Source organism: Ascaphus truei, chromosome 3, assembly GCF_040206685.1.
Source record: "Ascaphus truei isolate aAscTru1 chromosome 3, aAscTru1.hap1, whole genome shotgun sequence".
Taxonomy (NCBI): domain Eukaryota; kingdom Metazoa; phylum Chordata; class Amphibia; order Anura; family Ascaphidae; genus Ascaphus; species Ascaphus truei.
The window spans coordinates 83,402,796-83,430,028 of NC_134485.1; the positions used below are offsets into that span (position 1 = coordinate 83,402,796).

At 41.0% G+C, this 27,233-nt stretch overlaps 2 protein-coding genes across 4 annotated transcripts in view; both read right to left on the minus strand.

The window, feature by feature from the left end:
* LOC142490567 (uncharacterized) lies at nt 1-25,989 on the minus strand. The gene is made up of 5 exons (XM_075592987.1): nt 25,980-25,989; nt 23,774-24,079; nt 22,307-22,384; nt 21,536-21,943; nt 1-125 (listed from the first exon to the last, which is right to left on the minus strand). Exons 1-5 carry the CDS (start codon nt 25,987-25,989, stop codon nt 1-3), a joined length of 927 nt encoding a protein of 308 aa, XP_075449102.1.
* The window catches only part of PITPNM3 (PITPNM family member 3), a 462,376-nt gene that overhangs the window by 379,909 nt on the left and 55,234 nt on the right, over nt 1-27,233 (minus strand). Inside the window, exon 1 of one of the 3 annotated variants that reach the window (XM_075594417.1) lies at nt 1,958-2,183. The exons of the other annotated variants lie outside the window; for them this stretch is intronic. The gene's annotated coding sequence lies outside the window, so the exon portion shown is untranslated. Of the gene's footprint in view, nt 1-1,957; nt 2,184-27,233 lie in introns of those variants that run through there. 3 annotated transcript variants of the gene reach the window in all.

Here is a 27,233-nt window from a genome sequence, read left to right on the forward strand (position 1 = left end):
TCATGGAGGTCCTGTTTGGGAATCAAAGGTTGATCTTTTGTTTTCATAAATCTTTGTCTCTTGCATTCCTCCTATTACAGGCTCCATAGTATAATTAGGCACAAGGGAGCTCTGCCCCAACAAGACTGTAGTGTACACAACAGGACTATAAACCAGAGACTAAGCACAGAGACTGAAACTGACTCTCCCACTAAATTGTGACATAATTTTCCATTTAATTGATCCCCCATATGATAAGGTAACATACTGTACCATAGTAATACTGAGACAGGTGGCGGTTATGGATTACTGAATACTGTACATCCATCACACCTAGTATGGTGTTATGTATTTTATACTTGCAGTACAGTATGTGTGGTTTGCAACCAGAGGGTGGTATGGGGAGACACAATAGATTTATGGGAAACAGAGTATAAACACAATACAAAAAAGGTATGCATAAGAGGATATCAGTGCTTTCCCCATGACATTAAAATGTAAGCATACTTATTCTGTGTGCACAAAGCAATGGTCCACAGAGACAAATGTAATCTTTTAGGTATGCATAATTCTCTTTATGGAGAAATTTAGGAACATTTACCTGTTGCTTGTTTTAGAGGTACATTTTATAGCAAAATAGCAACAGTACATGAATTTATCAATGATTCTGTAAATTATTATTGAACCAATGTCCAATTTTGAATACAGAAGATTGTGTCGATATTTATCACAGTAATGTCACTCAATGTTTCCCTTATGGTAGCACTATGTGCAGGAGCTATGTCCCAAAGCCCACATATCCAATTCTATTCTTATCTGCTCAGTGCATTTAAAGGTCCATCTCAGCTTCCGCCTCAGCTGAAATGAGTGCCCACTCCAATTTGGTCACCGGCAGTCCTATCCAAATGACTATGGCTACACCTCAGCTACAGTACATGGCCAGATTGGATTCCCCAATGTAGCTGAAATCTGAGCCTTTGGCTAAAGAAAACATTTGACTTTGGCCTCTCTCCTGCTATTAGTAAACCTTCTGCTGCATTTACTGTAGTGTGCAGACCCAGTCTCTCCCAGACTCATAAATTACCAGAGTTTATATGTGGCCCAGGTGAGGAGTGGCAATATTATTATAATTATTATTATTTTTTATGATATAAAATGCTGCAGTGCTGCAAAATGCACATTGAGTGAACAAACCAACACAAGCTCAATACAAGGGTGAGTGCTTCAGAAATAAGTGGAAACTGTGAGCAGAAGTCCAGGCACCAAAGAGCTTAGAGTCTAAGTCAAGGCTCTCAAACTCAGTCCTCAAGGGCCATCAACAGGTCAGGTTTTATGGATATCGCTGCTGCAGCCCAGGTGGCTCAATCAGTGACATCTGTGCTGAAGCAGGGATATCCATAAAAGCTGGCCTGTTGGTGGCCCTTAAGGACCGCGTTTGAGAGCCCTGGTCTAAGTAGTGTAGTGAGCGACAAACATGTACAATAGAATACCATATGAGTGCAATTGGTGTACCAATGTCGAGCCTGGTGAACATAGGCTGGTATAGGACACAGCCTTTCATCAAAAGGCTGCTGCACATAACTGATGTCACGCCCAAAAAATCCCAACTATTCATGTATGGGGCAGTTAACACTGGGTTTTAGATGTAGCAAAAGAGGAAGATTAACCCTTTGTGAGAAAACATTAATTTAAAAAAAATTTAAAGAGCAATCCAAACGCTTTTTTTTTTTTACAAACGTTTGAACAAGGGCTTCATACATTTGTAAAAAATACAAATAAATGGAAAAAAAAAAAAAAAATGCTTGGATTAGCACTTTCAATTAGGAGATATGTGGAAAATAGCCAAACACGATGAAAAATTGAATTCAAACTATCATGCAGTGTGAAAATGTATAGCGTACTGTTTATTTTCTCCAAATGCGGAATTACTGCAACAGTGAACGGGAACATACATTGAAATACATTTTTAATTAGCAACCTTGGAAGATTTTGTCTGGAGACTACCAATGCCGCTCAAAAGCGAGCCCCCTCCCACTTCTGTAGGTTGTGCAGGCATTCAAATGATCTCCGTGTATCTTGCTCTGTAACTATCCTTCCACTCTCTGAATGCCGTTCTCCTCGACAGGCATTAATAATACTGTTTCTGTTGTGCCACCATTATGTACAGCACTGGGTACGGTAGAGAGTACTGTATGCACAGGTACCTGGAAGTACAGCAATATAGGGTTTGTAATAGATCTTGCATGTCATAAAAGATTAAATATTGTGCATAAATTATTGAGCCTGAGGCTACCTGGTGGTTGAAAAAAATTAAAAGACCATGAGCAGAATTTGTGGGATGAATTGGTATCGCTGGAAAATGCAGAATCTTATAATGATACCAGGGACCGCTATGCACATTTATAGTCCCTAGATAACATATTTAATCAAGACATATCGTTGCCAGGCTTATGGTGCCTATGCATACTGACATGACCCAAAAAAAGAGAGCCAATCATCATTAGAATTCTCGTTACTCAAATGCTTTTTCGGCGTAAAAGCATTACAGAGATAGCAGCTGAGTAGTATCAATGAACAGAAGTAACAAGCAGCACACATCTAGCGTGATTGTGGATATGAATGACCCATGGTCGTGGGTTGAGGCCTGGCGGGAGAATAATGAATGATTAAGTGAAAAATGACTGGACAGCGCAGGTGTAAATCAATGGATGGTAGCAAAATGATGTGCAATTCTCAGGAGGGGCAAAACTAGGAATATTGATATTAGGAAGTTAAATGTTCCAGCCTTCCTTGGTGTGAAAAGATAGTAAGATCCATTCACCTGCTATTATGGCTTAACAGTTAATTAAAGCAGCCATACTATTTCCCCCCCCCCTCCCCTTTTTGTTAATTCTTTAAAGGACGTGACAATGTATAATTCTACTTTCTTACCTAATATGACAATAATTTGATGATCCTGTTATAAATCTGTAAAAATCCCGATTGTGTGCCAAACGAAATAGCAGCCTTCTAACTTTGTGCTGCAGTCAGTGAAATGCTGCAGCTGATACTGTGTGTAGCATTATGTTACTAAGTGTAACACATTATTGTTACAGCTTTCAAAGTAATAGACAGTCTGCTGTTTGGAACACCGCAACATATATGTTTGTGATACTTTGTTGCAAAAGGGCAGAGCTCAAAAAGGTATGTGTCGAGCTTGTTTCTAAACAGGAAGTGGATATGACTTGCTAAATGGTTTCTATAGCAATCAAAGAATGCTTTAACATTTAAAAAAATGTTATCAATCATTAAAAATGGCATTAGGAGTTTAAAAAAATGCAGGCACTATTATCTAATACTACAGAACTGATTTATTTAAATAAATAAAAGCACAAATAGCATTTTTCAAGTGTTGCTGCTTTAAGGGATAGGGATGATATTTATTAAGGGAATCGACCACAAGTTTTTTTCTTCCTTTGTATGTTTTGGCATTTTCTATTCATACTTTAACATAAAAACAAAGTTGACCCTGTTAAAAAGATGATTGACGATTGTGAAATTAATGAAAGTCTATGGAACACTGAATATATTCCTCACATTGCAAAATGACAACAAAAGATTAGGAGTTTGTGGAAATCAGAACATTTCCACCTCTAAGCATTGGGGAACCTAGAATAGCCGGTGTTCTGGGAAAAGGTTCTGCTATCACTAAGCAGAACGGCAGGATGTGGTGGAACCCTATCATGGGGCATGGAGGTGGTGCACCATTCCATTGGAGATAAGCATGGGATAGCACTGTGGTATCTTGTCCTGCTGCAATGTGATGGTGTATGGCAGGCTGGCGCTGTCCTCACATGGAATTTAATGTAGATCAATTAGTATGGATAATGGCTGGTCTAGAAGTTGGTCTGAAACTCTGCAAAATGTATTCTACTGGAAAGAGGAGGGATCTCACTGTGGCTTCTGACGAGGCCCCCTGGCGAGACGTGCGTTGGGTGACACCATCAGCAGGCGTCTCATCTGATCATCCCAATCTGACTACTACACGCACAGCTACTGCATAAGGCCTCGGCCATGTTAGTTGCTTGCTGGCGGAAGCGCGCTGAGGCGCGCTCCCGCTCAGCACTGAGCCCCTACAGCCGCAATTACAGCGGCTTTAGTAGGGGCTCACCTGCGCTTCCGCGCGCTTGCGGAAGCGCAGGTCTTAGGGGAATTTAAAATTCCCCCGCTTGCCGGCGAGACAGGCCGGTCACGTGAGCGGTTCGCCCAATGAGGGCGAACCAGCTCCGTGATGTCACTGGCCCGCCCCCGGCCAGTGACGCGCCCACCCCCTGCAGGCTCGCTGACGGCGCGTGCGGTAAGCAACCGCAAGGCCAGGGAAAGCACCCGCTTTCCCTGAGCCTCAGCGCGCCTCAGCGAGCAAGCAGGGAGCATGGACTCAGCCTTACTGAGAGAAGTGTATTGCTACCTCAGCAACACGCTTTGGAAAGAACTTTTGCCTTACCGTACCTCCATCATCGTCTGACTGGTTCTGTAGATACTTGCTCACTGCCATCTCACAACGAACAGGACAGGTTTTTCCACCTTGCTGTTCTCATGTCTATTTAACCTTGAGCAATGCTAACCTCAGTCATTAGGGCTTTAAATTTCTCTTTTCCTCTGCATTATTCTGTTTGTACCTAGCTGTAATTGCCTTATATTATTATATTATATATATATTATATGGCTTTATTTGCTGTAGTAGGTTTTTGTATCACTTCAGGTGTCCCTAACTTTGCCAGACCGCTGTTTTTTGCTCTCCCCCAGCATATAGTAGCTACACTTTGCATTCTATACATTTTGTACTTGACATTTTTCGGGAGGGGATCCCTGTGATTACCCCTCGTGATTAATGGTCTCCAGAATTACTTCATTTATGTAGATGATGGGCCTCATGCAGAGAGCATAGAATTTTAAAATTGGCGAATTTCATAAAAAGTAGCTTTTTTGGAGAGTTTTAATCTCCATATGCAGAAAAGTGCGAATTCTGCTATGTTTAACATGGATGCGTGTGGCGAGTTTAAATTGGCGAGATGCGCGCTTCAGAAACGTGTAAAAACAAATTCGCGCCTTTTTTTCCCCTTTACTATAGGCGGCGAGCGCCATCTTGCCATCTTTTCCTGGCGCGGCAAAAATGCGAGAATCGCGCCATTTTCTTGGCGCGAACAGCCGCTACATGCCGTTCGCACCTCTCTGCATTCGGAGAGTTTTAAAAATGGCGAGATGGAGGTTCTCGCCAGCCGCGAGGCGAGTTTTAGCAATAGAAAAAACAAAATGGCGCGTTTTTCGTAACTCGCCATTTTCTGCCGGTTTCTGCGCGAAATTGTACAAAAAATGGCGAATTTCGAAATAACGATGCTCTCTGCATGAGGCCCGATGTTCTGTATCTTCTTGCACAATATCTTGTGTGCTTTGCCTGTGGATGGTCTTTTCTCCGTATGAATTGTTTTTAATTTCTTTTGTGTCTGCAGTTGCCTCTAATAAATATGCATTGATATTTGCACTTTGCCCCTGAGCGCCTTTCCATTAGTCGGAGTTTCCTTGCCCAGTCTGTTAGGCGTCTTTCTTGTTTGATGTAAAGAAAGCCAATTGTTCTGTGCTGATAGATGGACATATTTGTTAAAATATTAAGCATCTGTATACATTTATAAATCTATTAATTTCAGAGTTTGTTGAAAGCCATATAAAACCAGTACACATCTGAACTCGTGAGGGGAATCCCTAGGGGTCAGAATATAAATAAAAGGCTAAAATACTAATATAAAAGCCAAGTAACACAATTGAGGGAACGCAGATGAATCAGTTACAGCCACTTAATAAATTTGGGCAATATAAATTGACAATAGCCAAAAATTCCTTCATAATCCTCCATTCTCCAACTGTTATACTAGCCATTACAGGACTGCTTTTTAGAATTAATATAGAAACTATAAATAGACCAACTTATATATCGTCTGCTGTAGGGATTTCAAATTCAATGATTAGGTTAACAGAAATAATAGAGAAGTTACTGATACAAAGTTAGAACCCCCTGATCACATCTCTGAGGGTAACTAAAGGGTGATAAGGGAAGTCCTTTGATCCTGGGGGCTGTGTAACTCAGCGTTCCCTTTAATACACTTCTGCTACTTTCTTTGATCCAATCTGTTCTGCATCAGTGTTGAAGATGTGACAGGAGTCAGACACCCTGCCAGCAGCTTGTCTCTCTAATGAGGCTTCATAGCAAAATACATAGAGCGGTTTACATACAGAACTACACCATGCATGTGTCATCTGAATGGTTACCCCACACAGAAGCAGCCACTTGTTAGTGAAGCCCATCCCTTGATAAAGTAGATCTTGATCCCGGCATTGAGGCATCTCTTTTTTTTTATATGATGACAAAGATACAGCTCAACCCCCTTTTAACGCTGTGCTTGGGGTCCAAAGAATCACATTGCGCTATAAGTGGATCGTGTTAGAAATAATGTACAATTGTATGCATTGTACAATAAAATATTTAAGATTACAATACGATTATTGGTAAGTATTCATAAATACGAAAATTGGGAGCCACACTTGCATAGCGTTATAAACGGATTCGCGTTGTAATGGGGTTGAGCTTTAATTGGATATCTTTTTGTCTACTGTTGCCATTGGTCAACAATGGACAAAAAGCTCATGTAAAAATCTGTATTCATATTATAAAAGAAAAAGGTTTACCTTGTGTAACAGAGTCCCCCTTCTTATCTCCGGTGAGGGGGAACAGCTGCAATGCCCGCCAGAGCTCCTCGTAGTATCGGTAGTGCGGGGGCAGCCATCTTGTGTGTCACGCATGCGCAGAACGATGAGCGGCGCATGCATTTTAGATTTGTCTCCGCATACACTACAGTGGGACTACATGTCCCAAAATCTTTGGGAGTGAGATACAGGGGGAGGAGGATGATATAGTATCTTTGGCTCGCAAAAACCCGTAAGTGAGTCTGATGGAGGGCGGCAAGAGAGTAGGTAGTGTCCAGGGAGCAGTGCCCCAGGACTAGGCCTAGGCTTGCCTCCTCAGGCCTAGCTAGGCCCTGAGTCACCCCAGTGGAGTGTTGCAGGGAAGGCCCCCAGATAGGGACTGTTCCCCTAAGTACACAGTAGTGCTGTTGCACCGGTGACCGGACGGCCACGCGGTGTACTGGGGCCTGGGACCAGGTCACAGGAGTCATAGACATTCCGGTGAGACCCTCCTGCTGGAGCTCACCTCGTGAGGAGGATCAGTACCCTGAGGAGTGTGGGGATTGATGTCGGAGGCCCCGCAGCGTGGGACCTGACTGATCCTTATCTTATAGCTGCACCTGGGTACAGAAGTGCCCAGGAAGGTATACGCGTGCACCAACGGTTCACAGGGGTAGCGTTATCTCACACTTTGAGTGGGTTTGCTCATGCGGACGTCGGGTTTCGGTGCCCAGAGCACCTTCAGGACTATGGTGGTAATCACTCTTGTGTACAGTAGAAGTTATATTATATTCAAGTGTATAGTGTTTATTGGGTCCTCTCACCAACGCTGGGATCCCACATAGGTGGAGCCGCTGCAGGTAAGGAGAAAGAGCTCACCCCAGGCTCCCAGCGGCGGAGGCTTAGGCCTCCTGGGAGCAAACAGCTACAGCAGAACGCGTAGTTTCCCTTAGGCATAGGGAAAGGGAATGTTCTCTAAAAAACGTATTAAAGGTTCTAAATAAAAAGGAGTGCTGCTTTGTAATGCCCCTTTTCACCACACATCAAACAATGTATGTATAGTATGTTCTATTAGTATTCAGGAACTATCACATATAAATATATGTAACAGGATATGTCCCATAATACCTCTCTTTCCCCCATAGTGTATCTGTTATGTAAGCCCCTAGTAAGTTCAGGGCAGTAACAGGTTAATCTATGGGCTAACAAGAACTGCAGTAATGTCCAATAAACATCCCTGTTCAATATACCTCTGCCTGGGGGTCAGTTTCTGGGCAGGAGGGGTGAGGAGTGTTGTGGTGGGAGCTGACGTCCTGCATCCCAGGAGCCCATCACAGCTGGAGGCGGTGAACCACTGATCAAAAGAACCCAGAGACCACCAAAAGCCTGTTCTGTTGCCCCTTACCATTGCGGCTACTCAGATCTCTTGAACAAACAGGTATGCCTCAGCACCATACACACAAAGACCAGGTCGCAGACTGTAGAATCTCCCAGAGGAGGGGGGGAAAAGGACTACATATATATAAATCAAAAAAGGCATTTAGCTTTCAAAGATTTGGGCCATTAACATTCACAAATAGTTTCCTGAAGTAGGCATATTGGAGTCAGGAACCATGAAAAACTGTTTGGGTTGAACTGCGAGACAGAAAAATAAACCGAACATTTGGACATGCAGCAGTGCCAAAAATATGACATTGTAGCTATTTTTACCTCTGTAATTTTCCACAATGTAAAATACAATTCATTTTAATTGCTCACTGTATTCATTGCGATGTCAGGGACTTTCTGTATTGGCTATACTCCAGTTATTCCTCCCAGCTCTCAAAACATTGCTTAGCTGAACGGTTTCCAGCTCCAAAGAAATTAATTAAAGGAATGCAAAATCGACACAATAGATACCATTTAGCTACCTCCGAGTTTCATCAAGTCTTTTTCAAGTCTTTTTCAATCCCACCCGTAAGCATTCTGGGCCTGGTAGTCTTGCTTTTCTAAAATTTAAAAGGACTTCATATAGTATCCCTAGAATCTAATGTGAACTAAAAAGAAACAAAATAGACTTAAACATTGCTGATAACTTTGAGTCTTTAATATATAGATATGGCTTCTCATTGGCACTCTTAAAGCTGCAGACCAAGCAATATCCTCATGTGTTTTTTTTTAATAACTCAGTTCTGTAGTATGAGAAAATACTTGTAGCATTAATTTTTTTTAAACAACTCTGAATTACATATTTAATGTATTCTAATGTAACAAGCATTTTTGGTTTCTATAGCAACCATTTACAAAGTCACATCCTCTTCCGCTTCTGAAACAGGCTCTGGCACGCCCCTTTTTGAGCCCTGCCCTCTAGCAGTGCACCAATTGTATATAGTGACTGCCTGGTCACGTGATCTTCTGCACATAACTTTACATCTTTGGTTCTCTTCTGCTGCACTAACAGCCGTTTAGTGAACCCCCAAGCCGAATCTTCGCCGATCGATCACAGGAGAACGGATCAATCGGCAACTTAGCTAATTACTTATCATTGTGTGGATTGTATTAATGCACATATTAAAGGGAAAAAAATAAAATAAAAAACCGGCAGCTTGGACTGCTGCTTTAAGCGTGTATAAACTAACACACACACATTGCCACTGCCATGGCCATTTCGACTTGATTATATAACTATTCTGACCAACTTTCGCCACCTTTTCAATTGTAAGGTACATAGTTAACAAATAGTTAATCATGTGTAACCTTACATTTATTTGAATGGAGGTTCTCTCATGAACAATTATGCGTTACAGCTTCTGACTACTCATTAGTGTCCTATATATCATGGAAACCGTGCAAAATGTATCATTTGTACACTTCCTGCCTCATAAAACTTTACTCAACACAATGCGTGTTAATGGGTAATAAAAAAAGGCTTCCATTATCATTTTAAATGCCTTAAAACGGCAATCCAAGCTCTTCTTTTCTTTTACCCAGGATTGAAGCAGGGGGTCCCCGGAGCCGAATCCCATTCGAATCTTTCAAATCTAAGGCCCGGGCCATAGAGGTGTGGGGAGAGCGGAGGCGCGCTAACGCTGAGGCTCGCCTGCTTCAGTCAGCGCGATTGCACGGACTTGCAGGCGAGCCAGCGTGCGCGAAGGGAGCCGGGGGGAGGTGGTTGGAGGCGGGGCAGTGACGTCTCTGGGCCAATCACCCGCGACGCACTGACGTCAATGTCACGGCGCCGACGTTACTGCGCCGTGACGTTGACGCTGCTTCGGGCTGATTGGATGTTTTCAGCCGACAGCGCGCTGAAAAACAGCTTGGCGCTCGGCTGAAAACTACAAAGCCTGAGCACGCCTGCGGACGCTCGCGTGAGCCCCCTCTCAAGGCATCCTCATTGAGGATGCAGGGGCTCAGCGCGGAGCGTCCGCACGCCTCAGCACGGCTGGTCCATCTATGGACTCGGCCTAAGGCTGTCACACATTTTAATCTGGTCTGTAACTGTTTCATACGCCCATAATACAAATGATCTTTAACTGTGCACGCAATGTCTTGTATATAATGTATACCCTGCTCATTATGTAACTGTATTTGTAACCATGTATTATTTGTCTTAACTCTGTGCCCAGGACATACTTGAAAACGAGAGGTAACTCTCAATGTATTACTTCCTGGTAAAACATTTTATAAATAAAATAAATAAATATAAAATAAAATTCATTTCAGCTGCTTCCAGAGACACTTACCTCGGTAGTAGGTGCCAGTAGCCGCTCTGCTCGTCTACCAGGGTTCATGTTGCGGTTCCCGTTTCAGAGCTCCTGCGGGCCAATAGGAAGCTGAGGTGTCATCAGGTTCAGCTTCCTAATGTCCCGCATGGCGCGGAAGCTTTAAACTTTAAAGCCCAGCTAGCTCACCCGGAGCGGCTACTGGCACCTACTACGAAGGTACGTATCTCTGGAAGCAGGGTATCCCCAGAGCTGAAATTAACGGGGTTTAAAAAAAAATGTCAACAAATGTTTTTTGTTTTTTTTAAAGGTGCTTGGAGGATTGCTCCTCTAGGGCATATTTATCCACTCATCTCAGATAAATAAATAAAATAAAACAATCCATGAAGTCTCCTTGATTAATGTCTCCCCATTCTGCTGCAAGCCGATCAACAACAACAAAAAGAGACCGCCCTAATTGTCCTTTCAAATCACTTTTGTAGGTGCTTCCAAATGTGGGGCTCCGTTTACTGCAGCCTTTGAAGCACTGCAGCGTTTGTACCCCATGTAAGGTCCTATTCAATACAACACAATGCACCTGCTTCACATTAAATTATATACATATACATATACATGTATATGATCCAGATCGATTTGGTAAGGTTTGGGAATTGGGAGCAAAACGTGAGACACAGCGTTGATAAACTGACCCTCCAAGTTTCTGCCTCTGTTATTATACTAATCTCTTATACATAGCAACCTCTCACTGCTAGTAGATTTATTTCCCGTTTGCTGCCAATTACATGTAAATGTAACCATAGGCTGAGCAAGTAAAAAAATGGAAATGGAATGGAAATGCTGCACAATTTTCCCTTGTAGGAGGTGATCATGAAATGAAAAAAGCAGCCATTGAGTTACAGTTAAAGCTGCAGACCAAGCAATACACTACGTGTTTAAAAAAAAATCCGTTCTGTGCTATGAAAAAATACTTGTAGCATTTTTTTTTAAAACAACAACTCTGAATTAAATTTTTTATGTATTATAATGTAACAAGCATTTTTTGTTTCCATAGCAACCATTTACAAAGTCCCATTCCATTACTCTTCTAAAACAGGCTCTGGCACACCCCTTTTTGAGCCCCGTCCTCTCTCTAGCAGTGCACCAATTGTATCTAGTGAGTCTGCCTGGTTACATCATCTTCCCCATAGAACTTTGCATCTTAGGTCCTCTTCCACTGCACTGACCATTTAGTGAACCCCTGAGCCGAATCTTCTCCGATTGATCACAGGAGAATGGATCGATCGGCAACGTAGCTAATTACTTATCATTGTGTGGATTGTATTGATGCACATATTAAAAGGGGAAAAAAATTAAATGTAAAACAAAAAACGGCAGCATGAACTGCTGCTTAAAGCTGCAGACCAAGCAATATCCTACATGTGTGTTTTTTATAAATAAATTAGTTCTGCACTATGAGAAAATACTTGTAGCATTTAAAAAATTAAATACATTTTTAAAGACATTTTTAATGTATTCTAATGTAACAAGCATTTCTGTTTCTATAGCAATGATTTACAAAGTCACTTCACCTTCCTCTTCTGCCACTGGCTCGAGCTCCGCCCTCTCTCTAGCAGTGCACCAATTGTATCTAGTGACTGCCTGGTCACAGGATCTTCCACACAGAACTTTGCATCTTTGGTCCTCTTCTGCTGCAGTAACAGAGATTTAAAGAACCCCGAGCCGAATCTTTGCCAATCGATCACAGGAGAACGGATCGATCGGCAAGTTAGCTAATCACTTGTCAGTGTGCAGATTATATTGATGCACATATTGAATGTACATATTTTAAACGGCAGCTTGAACTGCAGCTTTAACATCAGTAGGACCACAGAAACACAATTAGAACAATAACCTGGGCCAATATGTGCAGTGAAACTTGGCTCAGTTTGGTGTAAGGAGGAATTGTAATATATATATATATATTCCTTAAATTACTATATTTACAGTGGATGGGACCATGTTCAGAACATCTGGAACATTCAGGCCTCTCTTTAAAATGATCAGAACACTAATAACATCAAGTTGTTGTCAGCCTTTGGTGACTTCTCATCCACCTGTTCCGTCTTGAAGAAAGCTTTCCAAGTACTCCAAGCAAGGAGATATCCAAGACATTGAAACAACATAAAAAGTTCCTTTTACTGGCACTTGGTCTGATACTTCGCTTTTCTAGTGTTGGTTCTCTGAACATCAGTATATATATTTTTTTTTTAAAGGAGACCATCAGTCATCTTCAGCAACACACATGTAACTAAATATTGCTGCGTGTCATTGATGAATGTCTAACACCATCACAACTAAATAGTCCGTTGCAACAACAGTTTGTGATAGGCAATAGATGGTCATTTTTTGAGTAACACGAATTGTAACCAGAATGGTTGCATAAGCAATTTTTCCCAGATCTTGTCACATTGCAGGTGTAGCCACGTATCCTCTTGGCTGCTAATCTGCCCTGCCTAACACATAAATCCTGGTACCAATGCAGGCAGTGTTAGGGTTAATCTGGGTTCCACTCCAGTAAACAACTCCCTTGAGTGGCAAGGGGGTTGGGCCTGATGCCTGTGTGTTGCCCTATCAGGGACTCAGACCTAGGACCATCCCCTTGGGTACAAAAGGGACTGCAGATCCAAATTTAGGAGTTGTTGGAAATGTGGAGCCAGGGCTCTGGCCACGTTCCTTCCCCTCCCGCAAGGGAGTGGGATACTGGGCCTCATGCAGTAAGCGTTGATAAGGGAAATATGGCCATGTTATAGCCAAAATTGGGTTTGAGATTCAGTAAGCGCCGATAAGTGCTTCATATCGCCAGGTTTCGGAGCCGATAATTTGGTTATGGCCAGTCGCCTGCCGATAAGCCTGTTTTCGACACTGATCGCCACTTTTTTAAATCGGCTGGATTCAACAAAAAAAAACAGCTTATCGGGGCTGATCGGCACTACGAAATTGAGATGTTATGGCCGATTTCTCCCGCCAACTAAAGTTGGCATTTTGGACGGGAGAACGATCGCTAAGGCTGCCGGAACGGCACTTAGAAAAAAAAAATCTTCTGTACATCAATGGAAGTCAATGGAGCGGGGACGTATAACAGTATAGTACTGTTTACGTTTCATTGCTCACAATACAAGGGGGATTTGCATTACAGTGTGGGGGCATTCCCTGCATTGTGTCACAGCTGACGTGTCTTATTTGCATAACATTCGACTTTTACATGTTTTCAGCATTTGCGGGTCACATTACTCATCATGTGATGATGTGGCAAGGGAAAATACTATACTACACTCTTAAAGGAGAACCTCACATCATATCACACATTTTACTCAACTCAGCGACAATTATTTACATGATGTCACACATGTCACACATGTCACACATACACAGTATATTCATCTTCCTTTACATTACACAATGCTTGTAATGTGACAAGCATCTTTAAACGTTCATGTACATCTGTATTCTCATGTTTACATATACTTTTGGGTCCTCCCTATTTTCATGACGTCACTTATTGGACGCTCAATCACATTGCATGTTTACATTGTAACCGTTGCATTACAAGCACTTCAACCTAACTTATACACACATGTACAGTAATTCATCATTGGGACACCTTGTAAACTCATTCTATACCAACTATCCTCCTTACACAAATGCATGCATATGCACACGACTATTCATTGTTGCCAACATGTCACAATAACATGGATAATTACACATGTTACACAAAACTTTTCCCACGTCAATCTCAGCCTTTTTGTCTCATTACATGACTGACTCTTGCGTTCACAAGTGTTACATGCATTGCACATGCAACTATTTATTTGCAAGCAATCTTTGTACAAAGCTTCACGTCACATCATTGCCAAATATCATCATTCCCTGCAGAATACACACAACAAATACTTAGAACAACAAGTGCACACAGCTTGCCACAGAAGTACTTTATTATGTTAATGTAACACCTTGCATTTTACTATGTCACCTGACATCATCACATACCTATTTAAAGGACGCACATTACCTGCTCATTCACAGCTACTCATTTCAAAATGTTGCGAATGTTTAGGAGACGCAGGAACATTCTTTTCTATGACATGCTTGATGATCAAGAGAATCATATAGGGCAAGGTAGGGACACACCGAGGGACAGTGACAGTGACGCGGATACGACAGGGACAGGGAGAGGGACAGGCCGAGGGACAGGTAGAGGGACAGGAGATCAGAGGAGAAGACAGAGGAGACAACTTGTGCCTCGTCCGCGTCTGTACAGGGAGAGAACCCTGTTAGATGGGATGAGTGAGGAGGAGATTGTAAGTCGCTATCGTTTGAGTTCAGCAGCAATCTTAGCTCTTTATGAGGAGATAAGGGGGGATTTAGATTTTTTCACAGCCAGAGGTCGTGCAGTCCCTGGGCTTGTTAAAATGCTGTGCTCATTACATTATCTTGCTTCCGCGTCATACCAGACAACTGTGGGCATAGTGGGCGGGGTCTCGCAATCTACATTCTCGCGGGCCTTGACCCAGTTTCTCTATGCACTCAATAGACGCGCTAGGAATTATATTCATTTTCCTACAGAGGCGACAGAGTGGCTGGAAGTCAGGACTGGCTTTTATAATATAGCAGGGATACCATCTGTGCTGGGTGCAATCGATTGCACACATGTTGCTTTGATTGCACCTAGTCAGAGTGAGCATGTGTACCGCAATCGGAAGCACTACCATTCACTCAATGTACAGGTGGTATGTGATGCGACGATGAGGATAATGCATGTGGTACCCAAGTTCCCTGGTTCCAGTCACGATTCCTCTATCCTGAGGAACTCTTCAGTCTTCCATGCGTTCGAAGAGGGACATTTTGAACCTGGTTGGCTGCTGGGTGAGTACATATTTACATGTTCTAACACAAAACACATGTTGATTTAGGAATGTTGGCATTGTACAATTTGATCACTAATGTCAGCTTATGTGTGCTCCATTCATTATAGGTGACTCAGGATACGGAATTAGGCCGTGGCTCTTGACTCCGGTGCTAAACCCTCAAACTGAAGCAGAGGACAGGTACAATGCAGCCCATATATCTACAAGATCTGTTATAGAGAGGACATTTGGCCTACTCAAGACCAGGTTTAGGTGTCTGGACAGAACTGGTGGGGCTCTTCTATACAAGCCTCAAAAAGTGTCTGATATTATCCTTGCCTGTTGCATTTTGCACAATGTTGCACTCAGGCACAATGTACAGTCAGACCTAGCTGAGGCTTTGGTAGACGAGCATCCCACCCATGTAGCTGCTGAAAATGAACAAACAGCCAGTGGTGGCCAGACACGACAGAATCTCATCAATTCATTTTTTTCTTGTAAGTACAAACTCATATGTTCCTAGTACTACTTTTATAGTTTAATTATGTTATATTAACAATAATGTTTCTTTATATAACCTTCTGTTAGGACACAGATGAATATGGGTTGCACACCTTTCTTTTCTCTGCTGTGTGCACAAAGGGATGTGGCACCGGTATGTTATTGTTGCACAGGTTATATAATCCCTCTTCAATTGTACTTTAGTTGTGTGTATGTGAATACAACTTGGGTAACAAAGCAATAATATTGTAGCATTGTGTTATTCCTTATGCTAAGACAAAACACATATTATGCCCATAATCATTCATGCTTCTAGTATGCTTACATACAATGTTATTGGTGCAGTGTAACATGTACATCCATATGATGTGTACACCAGGCTGATTTACATTTTGAATGTCATGAAATATACATGGTGTTGTACATTTAACACCAAATACACACTTTGCTGTGTTGTTTACGGTACTGAAGATGGCATGTCAATGTTTGCAATTTATATATTGTTCCTTTGCATTATAGGTATATCTCCAGTATGACTGATCATGGTATGTATATTTGCTGACATCTCTCATAAGATGTGGCTACCTCAATCTTCCTATAATTATTGGAACTAAAAACCCAACATATTGGTTTAAACACAAATGTTACATATATGTACTTTCTGTATCATGTATATGCATTTAGCTACTCTTGAGCTTTCATGTGCATTGTATTACAAAATGATTACTCACATTTCATCACATTTTATGTATGTTTCCTTATAATTTCCATTAATGTAATATAGAGGTGGTTGGAGAAAAGGGGATAACTGTACTTATTTGTTTACTTACGGGAGCACATTCATCACTAGCATAGACACACTTTTTAAGACAACTGTTTGTGTGTGTATCAATTGGTGTAGGATCCATGTATAACACCGACAAATGATAACACCAGCTTTATTATGGTAGCTTATATCATCATATTGACTATACTATGTATTTCTAAACGATTAATAAACACAGTAAACTATAGTTAGTTAGGTTAATGAAATATACACAGAAACGTACTTCATAACATGATGGTGATGTCATATTCAGAACATCATGCATTGGAGGGGACCATAACATCTGGCCAGTAACATTATTTGCTACAGTCCCAAACCATTTTATCTACATACCCATGTAACAAGAGATTTTAAAAATAAATGGCTACTTGGTTGTAAGTGTCCTTTACATTGGGAGAAGGAGTGGCTCAGTGAGTAAAGACACACACTGGCACTGATAGTTTGAAGCAGGGGAGTCTGGTTCAATTCCCGGTGTGGGCTCCTTGTGACCTTGGCCAAGTCACTTTATCTCCCTGTGCCTCATGCGGCAAAAAAACATTTGTACGTTCCACGGGCCAGGGACCTCAGGCTGAAACATGTGTCTGTAAATCGCTGCGTACAACTAGCAGCCCTATACATGAACATGCTCATATTATTATTATTATTGTTACATAGTTTCGACAGTCATACGTTCCATTACATATTAGAATACACAAATGTGTTAGCAGAGTGGGAATGGTTGTTATATATAAAACACACCATGTCATAAAATGTTAGTAGTCATTAAAGAACACTCAATAAAAATTCATGAGGCACTCTTTTGCAACATCATTATGTTAATTAAGTGCTTATGCAATATAGGCATAAGGGTATCACATTTTTAATTGTTTGTTAATAAGCGCTGCAAGCAATATAAAATTAGTTCCATATGTAGTATAGTAGTCGGTGGCTCCTCCTCACAATCATCTCATATAAAGGTAGACTCTTCTGAAATCATACATTGATCCGATTGTATCTTCCCCGACATCTCTGAAATACAGCAAACACATGATGGTCAAAGATGGCACCTTACTAGATATGCATCCGTGACAACGCGTTACGCAGCTCTATATGATTGTGTAGATACACACGTCACTCACTTATATGTTAGAAGTAAAACTGTTCATCAGTATGTAATGTTTCTTTAAATTTGTAGCAGGCATAACTATGTATAAGAAGTGAACGTTGCCTGTATACTGAAAGATGTGCGCGCACATCTTTGTGTGCGCACGCACTTCACGCTTGGCTCCACTAACTGTTAGCGCATGCGCAAAACAAAGCGTACGTTGTGCGTTCAATACATGTTGAAAATACCAGTAAACATAACATCTTTATTTCAAATACAATGAAGACGAAACTACATTCGTTCTAAACGAGTACATCTGTATTCTTTTTAAACAGACGTGTTTGAACAGAAAGCACGGCCGATAACACAATGCGCAAATGCAATACGTGTGACGTCATGTTAAGCCAGCGTGAAACGCACGCTAACACTCCTCCCACTCAATTAACATTCGGCTAACGCCCAGGGTACGCCTACAAACACTGAGCCGCACGCATCACACACTGCAGTTACCGTTACTATAACAAAACATGACAGCCAATAGGCTTTGAGGCGCGCACGTCGCTTGGGGGCGGGACTTACATCACTAATCCTTTTTAAGGACGCCTTGGCCCATGACAAGGGTCCCACGTCATACGTGGTGGACCCGGTTTTCAATGTTGTAGATGTTGCATGATAACAAAACAGGTATGTGTTAGAGTAATGGTAAAATGTTGCTAATATGTTTAAAGGGATAGGAAAGTACGTATATTTATTCCGTCAGCAATGTGTACTACTCTTTCAGGTCCTACTATATTGTATTAGGAAACAATTTGTTTGTGATCGCTACATGTTATGCAGTCTGCAATGTTACGCTGTATCCACGCATTGAAAGTGAAAATGGTGGTTACAAAAAAAAAAAAAATTTAAACGCAGAGTCAACGCATAACGATTGTTATATTTACCATTCTTCTAGAATTAACTCTTCGCCTGGCTGCAACTGGTCGCTCCAGAAATGCAAGCCATTTTCATCCACGCTTAACCCAACCGCTGAATCCAGTATGGCACATATCTCCTCCAGGATGCGCTCATAGGAATCGCCACTGCTTTCTTCAAATAATTGGTCGGGAGGTAGGTTCATTTCTTCCGGTTCCCATTCCAATGCAATTTCAGCTGAAAGGCTTGGTACATAATCATAGTGCTTTTGTTCTTGTACAATGTGGGTTTCAGGAATGGAGGCTGCAGATATTGCAGCACGTATCGATTCAAACGGATCAGTAGTAGCGGATACATTGCTATTGCCATTAGGAATAAATATGCCTTTCACGACAATATAAGTGCCGTCTTTCAGGATAAATTGTTTTTCCGGGGCAATCTTCCAGAAACCATAGGTGTGTTGTAGCTTATCCTGGTCACGTTCAAAAAAGTCATTACTTGATAAAGTGAATCTTATTGAGGAATTAAAATTCCGTGCATGCTTACGGTCTTGGTAATAAGGATATTTTGCTCGAATGAAATCATCGATTTGGCGTGTGCTTGCTTTCTGTCCGCGACTGTTCAAGATGGCTTCACAGATCATGTACTTATACCCTAAAAGGGGATTAATATTGTTAACGAATTCATCAGCCATGTCTGAGTAGCACAAAAGCTGTGTGCAGGTCTGTGTTATTTGCTCATCAAAATGAATGTGCTGAATGGCTAACAAACTCCTGTTTTTCCTTGTCACGGTCAACAAAAGTAACTACTTTGACTCCTTATTTCAAACGCCAATTGGATTTGGTTGTCTAATTGGGTTAACAGTTGTGGTTCGTGATATGGGACTGTGGGAGAAACATTTCTCCTTCTTTTATCTCGTTTGTGAAAAACATCCCTAGACTGTGAATGCGTTCACATAGTGTTTTTTTGAAAAGTAACAAAGACCAGTGTGTGAAAATATTTCTTAGCCAGGCATATCAGTAAAAACACACCTGCAAAAAGAAATGTTTTTTCCCCGCTTACATTTCTGTGTGTATGTGAAAGTCTGGTTAACTCCCTGTCTGCATGAGTTTAAATACGTGTGTATATATATATATATATATATATATATATATATATATATATATATATATATATATATATATATATATATATATATATAATATATCTCTTATAAAAATATATATATATTTATATATAATATTTTTTTTTTTTTTTTATATTGCAGGAGTACACACAACATTGATGGCATTAAGTATACCTTGTATGAAACCTATTTAAATGGTGAGAAACATGATTGAATTAAGTAATAAACATTTGTTTAAGCACAATACTGTTAGAGTCTCATACTTAGGATATTTCTCAAACATTAGGCCTGTATTATTAAAATAGTGTGCTTTCACAAGGAAGCATGAAGTGTATTAGTTTGTGTATACCAGTTTATATAGTACTATATATATATATATATATATATATATATATATATATATATATATATATATATACATATATATATATATATATATATATATATACATATATATATATATATATACACATATATACACATATATACACATATATACACATATATACACATATATACACACATATATATATATATACACATATATACATATATATATATATATATATATACACACTCACACACTCACACTCACACTCACTCAGTGTGTGTGTGTGTGTGTGTGTATATATATTATTATACATTCTGAGATGTTATAGAAACGAACACACAACTGATTAAAGGACAAAATTACAATGGCCAAGCAAGGCAAAGGTAAGTAATAATTTACACATAATCCTGCTGTACACGTACAAGAAAGATGTTTGCACTTACTTAGGTGTTTTAATAATTGCATGTGACTAATATGCATATGCAATTCTTACATCAATTAACACACCCAAATGCAATGTTTTGCTGCAAAGTCAATGGCAGCTTCTCTAAACTTAGCAACTGGCTCCTGGTGGACCATTACTGAACAGACGATTACAACATAAATATTTATAACACAATTAATTATGAGTGTTAACATTTCCAAAACTTCACGTGTACAAGAACATAGTTGAAAGTTTGGAAACAACACAGTCTTCAGCATACATACAATAGTAATTAGATAATCTGAAGTCAACAAAACAAGGCCAAACACATATTTTCTGAATTATAACATTTATTTTTTTTGTTCCTTTTGCGAGCGAGTAACAGGCCTGCTTGTTGTCTCTTGAATTTTCCTTTTTCTTTTGCCACCAACTTTAGGCACAACAGAGCCACTTTGAGTGGCCTCTGGCACTTCACGGGCAGGGCTTGTGGCCAGTGACTGTTCACCTACGGGGCTTGTGGCCAGTGACTCACCTACAGGGCTTGTGGCCAGTGACTCACCTACAGGGCTTGTGGGCAGTGATTCACCTACAGGGCTTGTGGCCAGTGACTCACCTACAGGGCTTGTGGCCAGTGACTCACCTACAGGGCTTGTGGGCAGTGATTCACCTACAGGGCTTGTGGCCAGTGACTCACCTACAGGGCTTGTGGGCAGTGATTCACCTACAGGGCTTTTGGGCAGCGATTCACCTACAGGGCTTTTGGGCAGCGACTCACCTACAGGGCTTTTGGGTAGTGACTGTTCACGGACAGGGCTTGTGCCCAGTGACACATGTGAGCAAGTTGGTAGACACTGCACAAGTGATGGTTGGTCTGTTTCATGTGTGTCTTGTTTTGTTTTTGTCGCCTCCTTTGTAGGTGTCTGCTGCTGAATTTGTAGAGATGGCAGCGGTAGGATGTCATCAGGAACCTGCACAGCAATGTCTGCTACTTGACCGGTAACATTTGGGCCTGGTGAATGAATCTCAGATGAATGTGGTGAAAACTGACCTGCATGAACAGATCCTGGCTGGGAGGTGTTGAATTGTGGTACATTAGTCATTCTCCAGTAATTAGCTTGTGTTTGCTGAACAACTAATGCTTCGAATGAGGTATTGATTTTTTGCAACTGTTTAGGCACTTCAATGAAGACTCTGTGGAGATGTGCCAATTGTGATACTGTTTCTTCCTGCAGTCCAATCATCCTTTCCAGCACTGTCATCATGTCTGAATGGCGACGATTTTCTGCGTCCACTATTTTTCCCTCTGAAGCTACAATTGCATCGTATGTGGAAGTTGATGGACGATTTGGCGGTACAACAGTTTCTATTGGCACCTCTTCATGGTCACATGATTGTATTTCAGTCTCTTCTGTGGCGTCATCCTCATCATACTCATCATCCTCATCACCATGATGTTCTAAAAAGAAATGTACACATTATTAAATGGCATGTTAATGTATGCTGTGTTACTATGTAATTGTACTGTGTCCTAAGTAACACCTAACATGTTAGCATACGTTTTATAACCTCATTAAAAACTACCTTGACTTACGAATAATGTTTGGACTCAGTATGAAATATGAATGAATGAAAAGTTGCTCTAAACTCAGAAGTCCTACATGATAATTAACATCACTAACACAATACATGTTGCCTTACACTTAATTTTCACTGACACTAAGTAATCCTATTTAAAGAAGATGTGCAAAACAAATAATGCACATGACAACATAACATATAGAAGAGCACATATTATATGGCCAGCAAATGATACACTCACCTTCTAGTAGTGTTGAGCTGGCTGACCCAGGTGAAGACACTTGTTCCATCTCAGGTGACACATGTCCTCCAGGGGCAACTATATATAACAATAACATAAGTTTTACATTTACATGTGTAAATATTGAACAAACACTTATTGTATGTTCTGTATTTATGATTAACTAACAACATCAGTTCCTTAACCGAAAATGTGTGTGAAAGTGAACATAAATAGTTGTAATAACACTGTACATGCCTGTGTACTTAGAATTTTTGAGTTCCCTAACATACAACATACTATGTTTCTGCAGTAATGCGTGAGGATAAATAGATTAAATGAGTACATAAAAATCATATGTTGTGTAGTGATATCAGTATCATAATGTACATAACTATCATGAGATGACCATTCACAATGGTTATCATGAAGGTGGTCATATTGCAAAAAGTGTTGTTTTTGGTAGAGGATATGTGTGGTACATTAATCGAAGATGTGGCACACCTGAATGTGGCTGTGACTCAACAAGACAACACATGCAGTGTGTGATAATGTGTCTTTCATAGTAGTTCAACTATAGATATGAGTGAACTAATGTGTGACGTACGCTTTGATAAGTAATGAGTTGTTGGGGCATTTAGTAGCTAGAGTTAAGCTTTCCAATGAGTGTGATTAACTTCAGTTGTGCTATTCAGGTTGTAAGAAAGGTATTCCCTTCCCCAAAAAGCCTAATCAGCCACACCTTTCAATGACTTGAAACAGGTGCAAATGGTGTGAACTAAGTTGACCGTGAAATGAGGCTGTAATTAGTGTGTGTGCTGAACCCCACCCCCTCTGTTGAAGTGTATGCTGTGATGAGATATTAATTGCAGCTGCTTTAACACAATGGTAGATGAGCTAAGTAGTCATCTGCAGTGTTTAAGTTATGAAAACAATGACATAACATATGATACGTGTGCCTCATTATGCTGTCTGTATATGACATAAAGCAAAAATGGACCTTTTCATAAGCAACTATAGATGTGTTAGTGCCAGTGATGTTTGTAGGCCGTTACATGCAATTTCTTTGATGCATGCTTAAAATAGGCAGTAATGTCATGTTTGTCGGAGTAAAATCAATAAAATACACAATAATATGATACATATTTCTGTTCTGTACCTGTAGCTACTAATAATTTCTCATGAACATGTGTTACACGTGTACTACCCTGTTGTTCCCCATCTTCGCCCACCATCAATTGCTTCCACTGCAGCTATGCATTTTGGGAATTCACATGTAAATGAGCACGCAATGGCACGTGCTATATTAGTTACTGCTTTTAGTAGGACTACTACATATATGTCTATTTTGAGATATATATATACAGAATCAGACATATACATATATAGATGCAGGTATGCTTATATTGTGAAGACAGTATAAAAAGCAGTGTAACTATGCAAAATAACTGTAAGCAACGACACGCCTAGTACAGTAATATTTATCACCTGCTGGAAATTGTGACGGATAAATTCCAATGTCACGGTCACCAGCCAAGCCTTCCACGACGACGGTAAGTAATTTTGGCCGAAGCAGCTCCTCCAATGGAGTCAATATGAGACGTTGTGGTGTGGGCCCACCTCCAGTGCCAGTAGCATGCACGCGTTGGTCTTGTATTTTCTTTTTCAATTTGGACCTAATATCATCAAATCTTTTCCGACAATGATACTTGTCCCTGACACTATTCCCACAGGCATTGACACCAATGACTATTGTGTCCCACATTTCTTTTTTGCTTGCTGCACTTGTCCGCCCTTGAAAAACATATAAAAGATATGAGGTAAATGAATAATAATATAAGCACCAGTTTCCTACACTGCTAGCTGTTCCAAGTGATAGCAAACATGCTGTTTTATGTGTAATATGTGCAGCACATGAGCATTCACTACTAAACCTATACATGTAAGCAAGGTTGCATTCATATTGTATGCAGTTCTGGCAAATTGACCGCCTGTGTTTATTTGTCCTTGTAAGGCATGATAAAAAGCTGTGTTTCCACACTAATGAACATAGAAAGATATTGTGTACCCATATTTGCATATGAACAAAACTCAGATGACCTAGGATCACATGTATTTGAATAATAAATGTAAAGTTACACTTACCTACTAAATGTCCATATATACTGTCATAGTGCTCCAGAATGCCAGTGACAAGAGCCCTATTTTCCTGGTCATTGAAGCGAGGATTACGTGGCTTCTCCACACGTTTTTTCCGAGCAGGTTTAGGGTCAGAGCTTGGCTGGTGCTGACTGGACTCTCCTTCTTCCAATGGAAGAGCCTCCAAAAGCTGGCCACCAGCAAGCACGCCACCACCATCCACCCCATCAGCAACTGCGCCACCAGCAGCACTCCCAGCACCAGCACTCCCACTCCTAGCACCAGCACTCACACTCCTAGCACCAGCACTCACACTCCTAGCACCAGCACTCACACTCCTAGCACCAGCACTCACACTCCTAGCACCAGCACTCACACTCCTAGCACCAGCACTCCCACTCCCAGCAACAGCACTCCCACTCCCAGCAACAGCACTCCCACTCCCAGCAACAGCACTCCCACTCCCAGCAACAGCACTCCCATTCCCAGCAACAGCACTCCCACTCCCAGCAACAGCACTCCCACTCCCAGCAACAGCACTCCCACTCCCAGCAACAGCACTCCCACTCCCAGCAACACCACTCGGTGCACCAGCAACATCACTCCCCTGAACAGTACGTTCACTCCGACGCGTACTCCCACGAGTAGCACTCCCACTCCCACCAGCATCACTCTTCCCACGCTTTGCGGGCATACTTCCAGCACTCACAAAAAACAGACAATAAATGTACAGGCAATCACACGACCCACTTCCACATATAAAACAAGACAAAGATGTAAACAAAACAACAAAGGACAAAGCTCACCCAATACACAACAAGTCTCTCAGTCAATATGCAAATGTTCAATCGTCCAGCTCTGTGCGTCTCTCTCTCTCTCTCACTCCCAACAACACAGAGAATGATTAGCAGTACACGTTGCCTTTAAATATGGCGCGCAATCAAAAACATGCTTGTTTCGCCTGATTCAGCAAGATTTGTGATTGTGCAACCTAACAGCACCCCGCCACGCACGCCGATACACCTGTGTGTGATCGGCTCATCATCGTGAGAGTGGGCGGATTTGTTTTCGGGTTGATTTTGAATGTATTCGGCACTTACTGCATACGGAGAGGGAAAAACGCCAATAACATGACTATTTTAGTCAATAACTTGCCGATTTCACATAATCGTCGCTTACTGCATGAGGCCCACTATCTCTTACTCCACCAGGGAGTAGGGGAGCAAAAGATAGACCTTTGGGGCCTCAAGCCCTGGGGGTTGAGTCCAGGCACCCTAAGAAGACTGTACCTGTTTTATGCTGTAATGTACTGTTGTACTATGAAGAATACAGATCAGTTGCTTTTATACTCCTTTCTGTGACTGCAGTTTATCAGGGGTAGTGCAAGATGGTTTTCCTGCAGGGACTGCATACAGCGCAACGAGAGTATGGGTAACAGTGAAATCTCCCAGAGGATGGGGGAACACCTGTTACGCAGGTCATTGTTCCTAGCACTGGATTTTATGGCTTTTAAAACATTTGGTCCAGCTACTGCAGCACTTAAAGATTTTCATACTTCCAGACATTATGCCGATACAATTCTAATTCTAGAATGGAACTAGTTTAGTATCCCTCATAATTCCATAATAGTATATTGTATAATAATTTCGCGTAAAGATTTGCAGATCTAAAGATATCTGATTTAAGCGTGTTAATAAAGGGTAAAAAAAAAAAAAAAACAGAAGCAGAATAAGCAGAATTATGAAAATGCATATGACAGCATTTGAGCATCGATATTTTGTATCTGATTACTCAGCCTAACCAAACATTATTTGGTGCTGTTACCTAGTTTATGGAGTTTTGTACATTGGTAAAAATGGTAATGTATCCAAAAAATGAAACTATTGTGTGAAATCTATTGCATTTCATTGACAACAATATGTTAATATTACCCCAAATGATCACTCTACCAAGTGGCACAAGTGTTGTAATCAAGTACAGAAATCCTGATCAGTTTTCAAAAATGTCTGACTGCATTTAGACAGCCAACGCTAATAGGCATAATAAACCTGGTCTGTATTCCTGATAGGAGGACAGATTAATATCGACATTCCCACAGATTAAACAGCTTCCAAAGCACATTAGCTTTGGAAGTCACGGAAAGGCCTGTGGTTGCTATGGAGATGGCTACAAAATCAGCTCCCAAATTGTTGCTTACGAAGGGCCTGCAGGCCTTGGAGTATTAAGCAAAGATAAGCTCAAAAGTGCTGAAACCAATCCAGGCTCAAATTTTACAGGGCTCTGCATCAATATTTTCCATAACTCAGAGAGAGTGAGAGGGGGCGGATGTTAGGACATTTGCAGAAAGGGGGGCGAAGTGAAGACGATGCTGGTTTGAGGTCATTTGCCCATATTTGTTACGGTCAAAACCGGCATCAAATGACACACTGTGAATCGAATGTCGCGGGAAAACCAGTAAAAACATTTACAACTCTAATTTTTACGCATTCGCCCACCTATTTAGCAACATAAACGTCACCAACTGTTCCAAAATTGACAAAAGTAAACAAAAACAACATCTGTCCTTGTATCTAGTGCCATGCTGCACCAAGATAACTGTGCCATATTTCTCTACAAAGTATTTGATTCTTTGAACAAATGTTACTCACTGAATGAGATGGTTGCCTCCTTTAACTACATAACAGTAACTCTGTGAGAAATAAAATGCTCCTCTCTTCCCCATCACTGAGAGAGAACAGACCTGCTAGATTGCAATTAAACCATTCTTTGCCGTTTCCACTGTTCGCCAAATTACATTTTCTAATTAAAA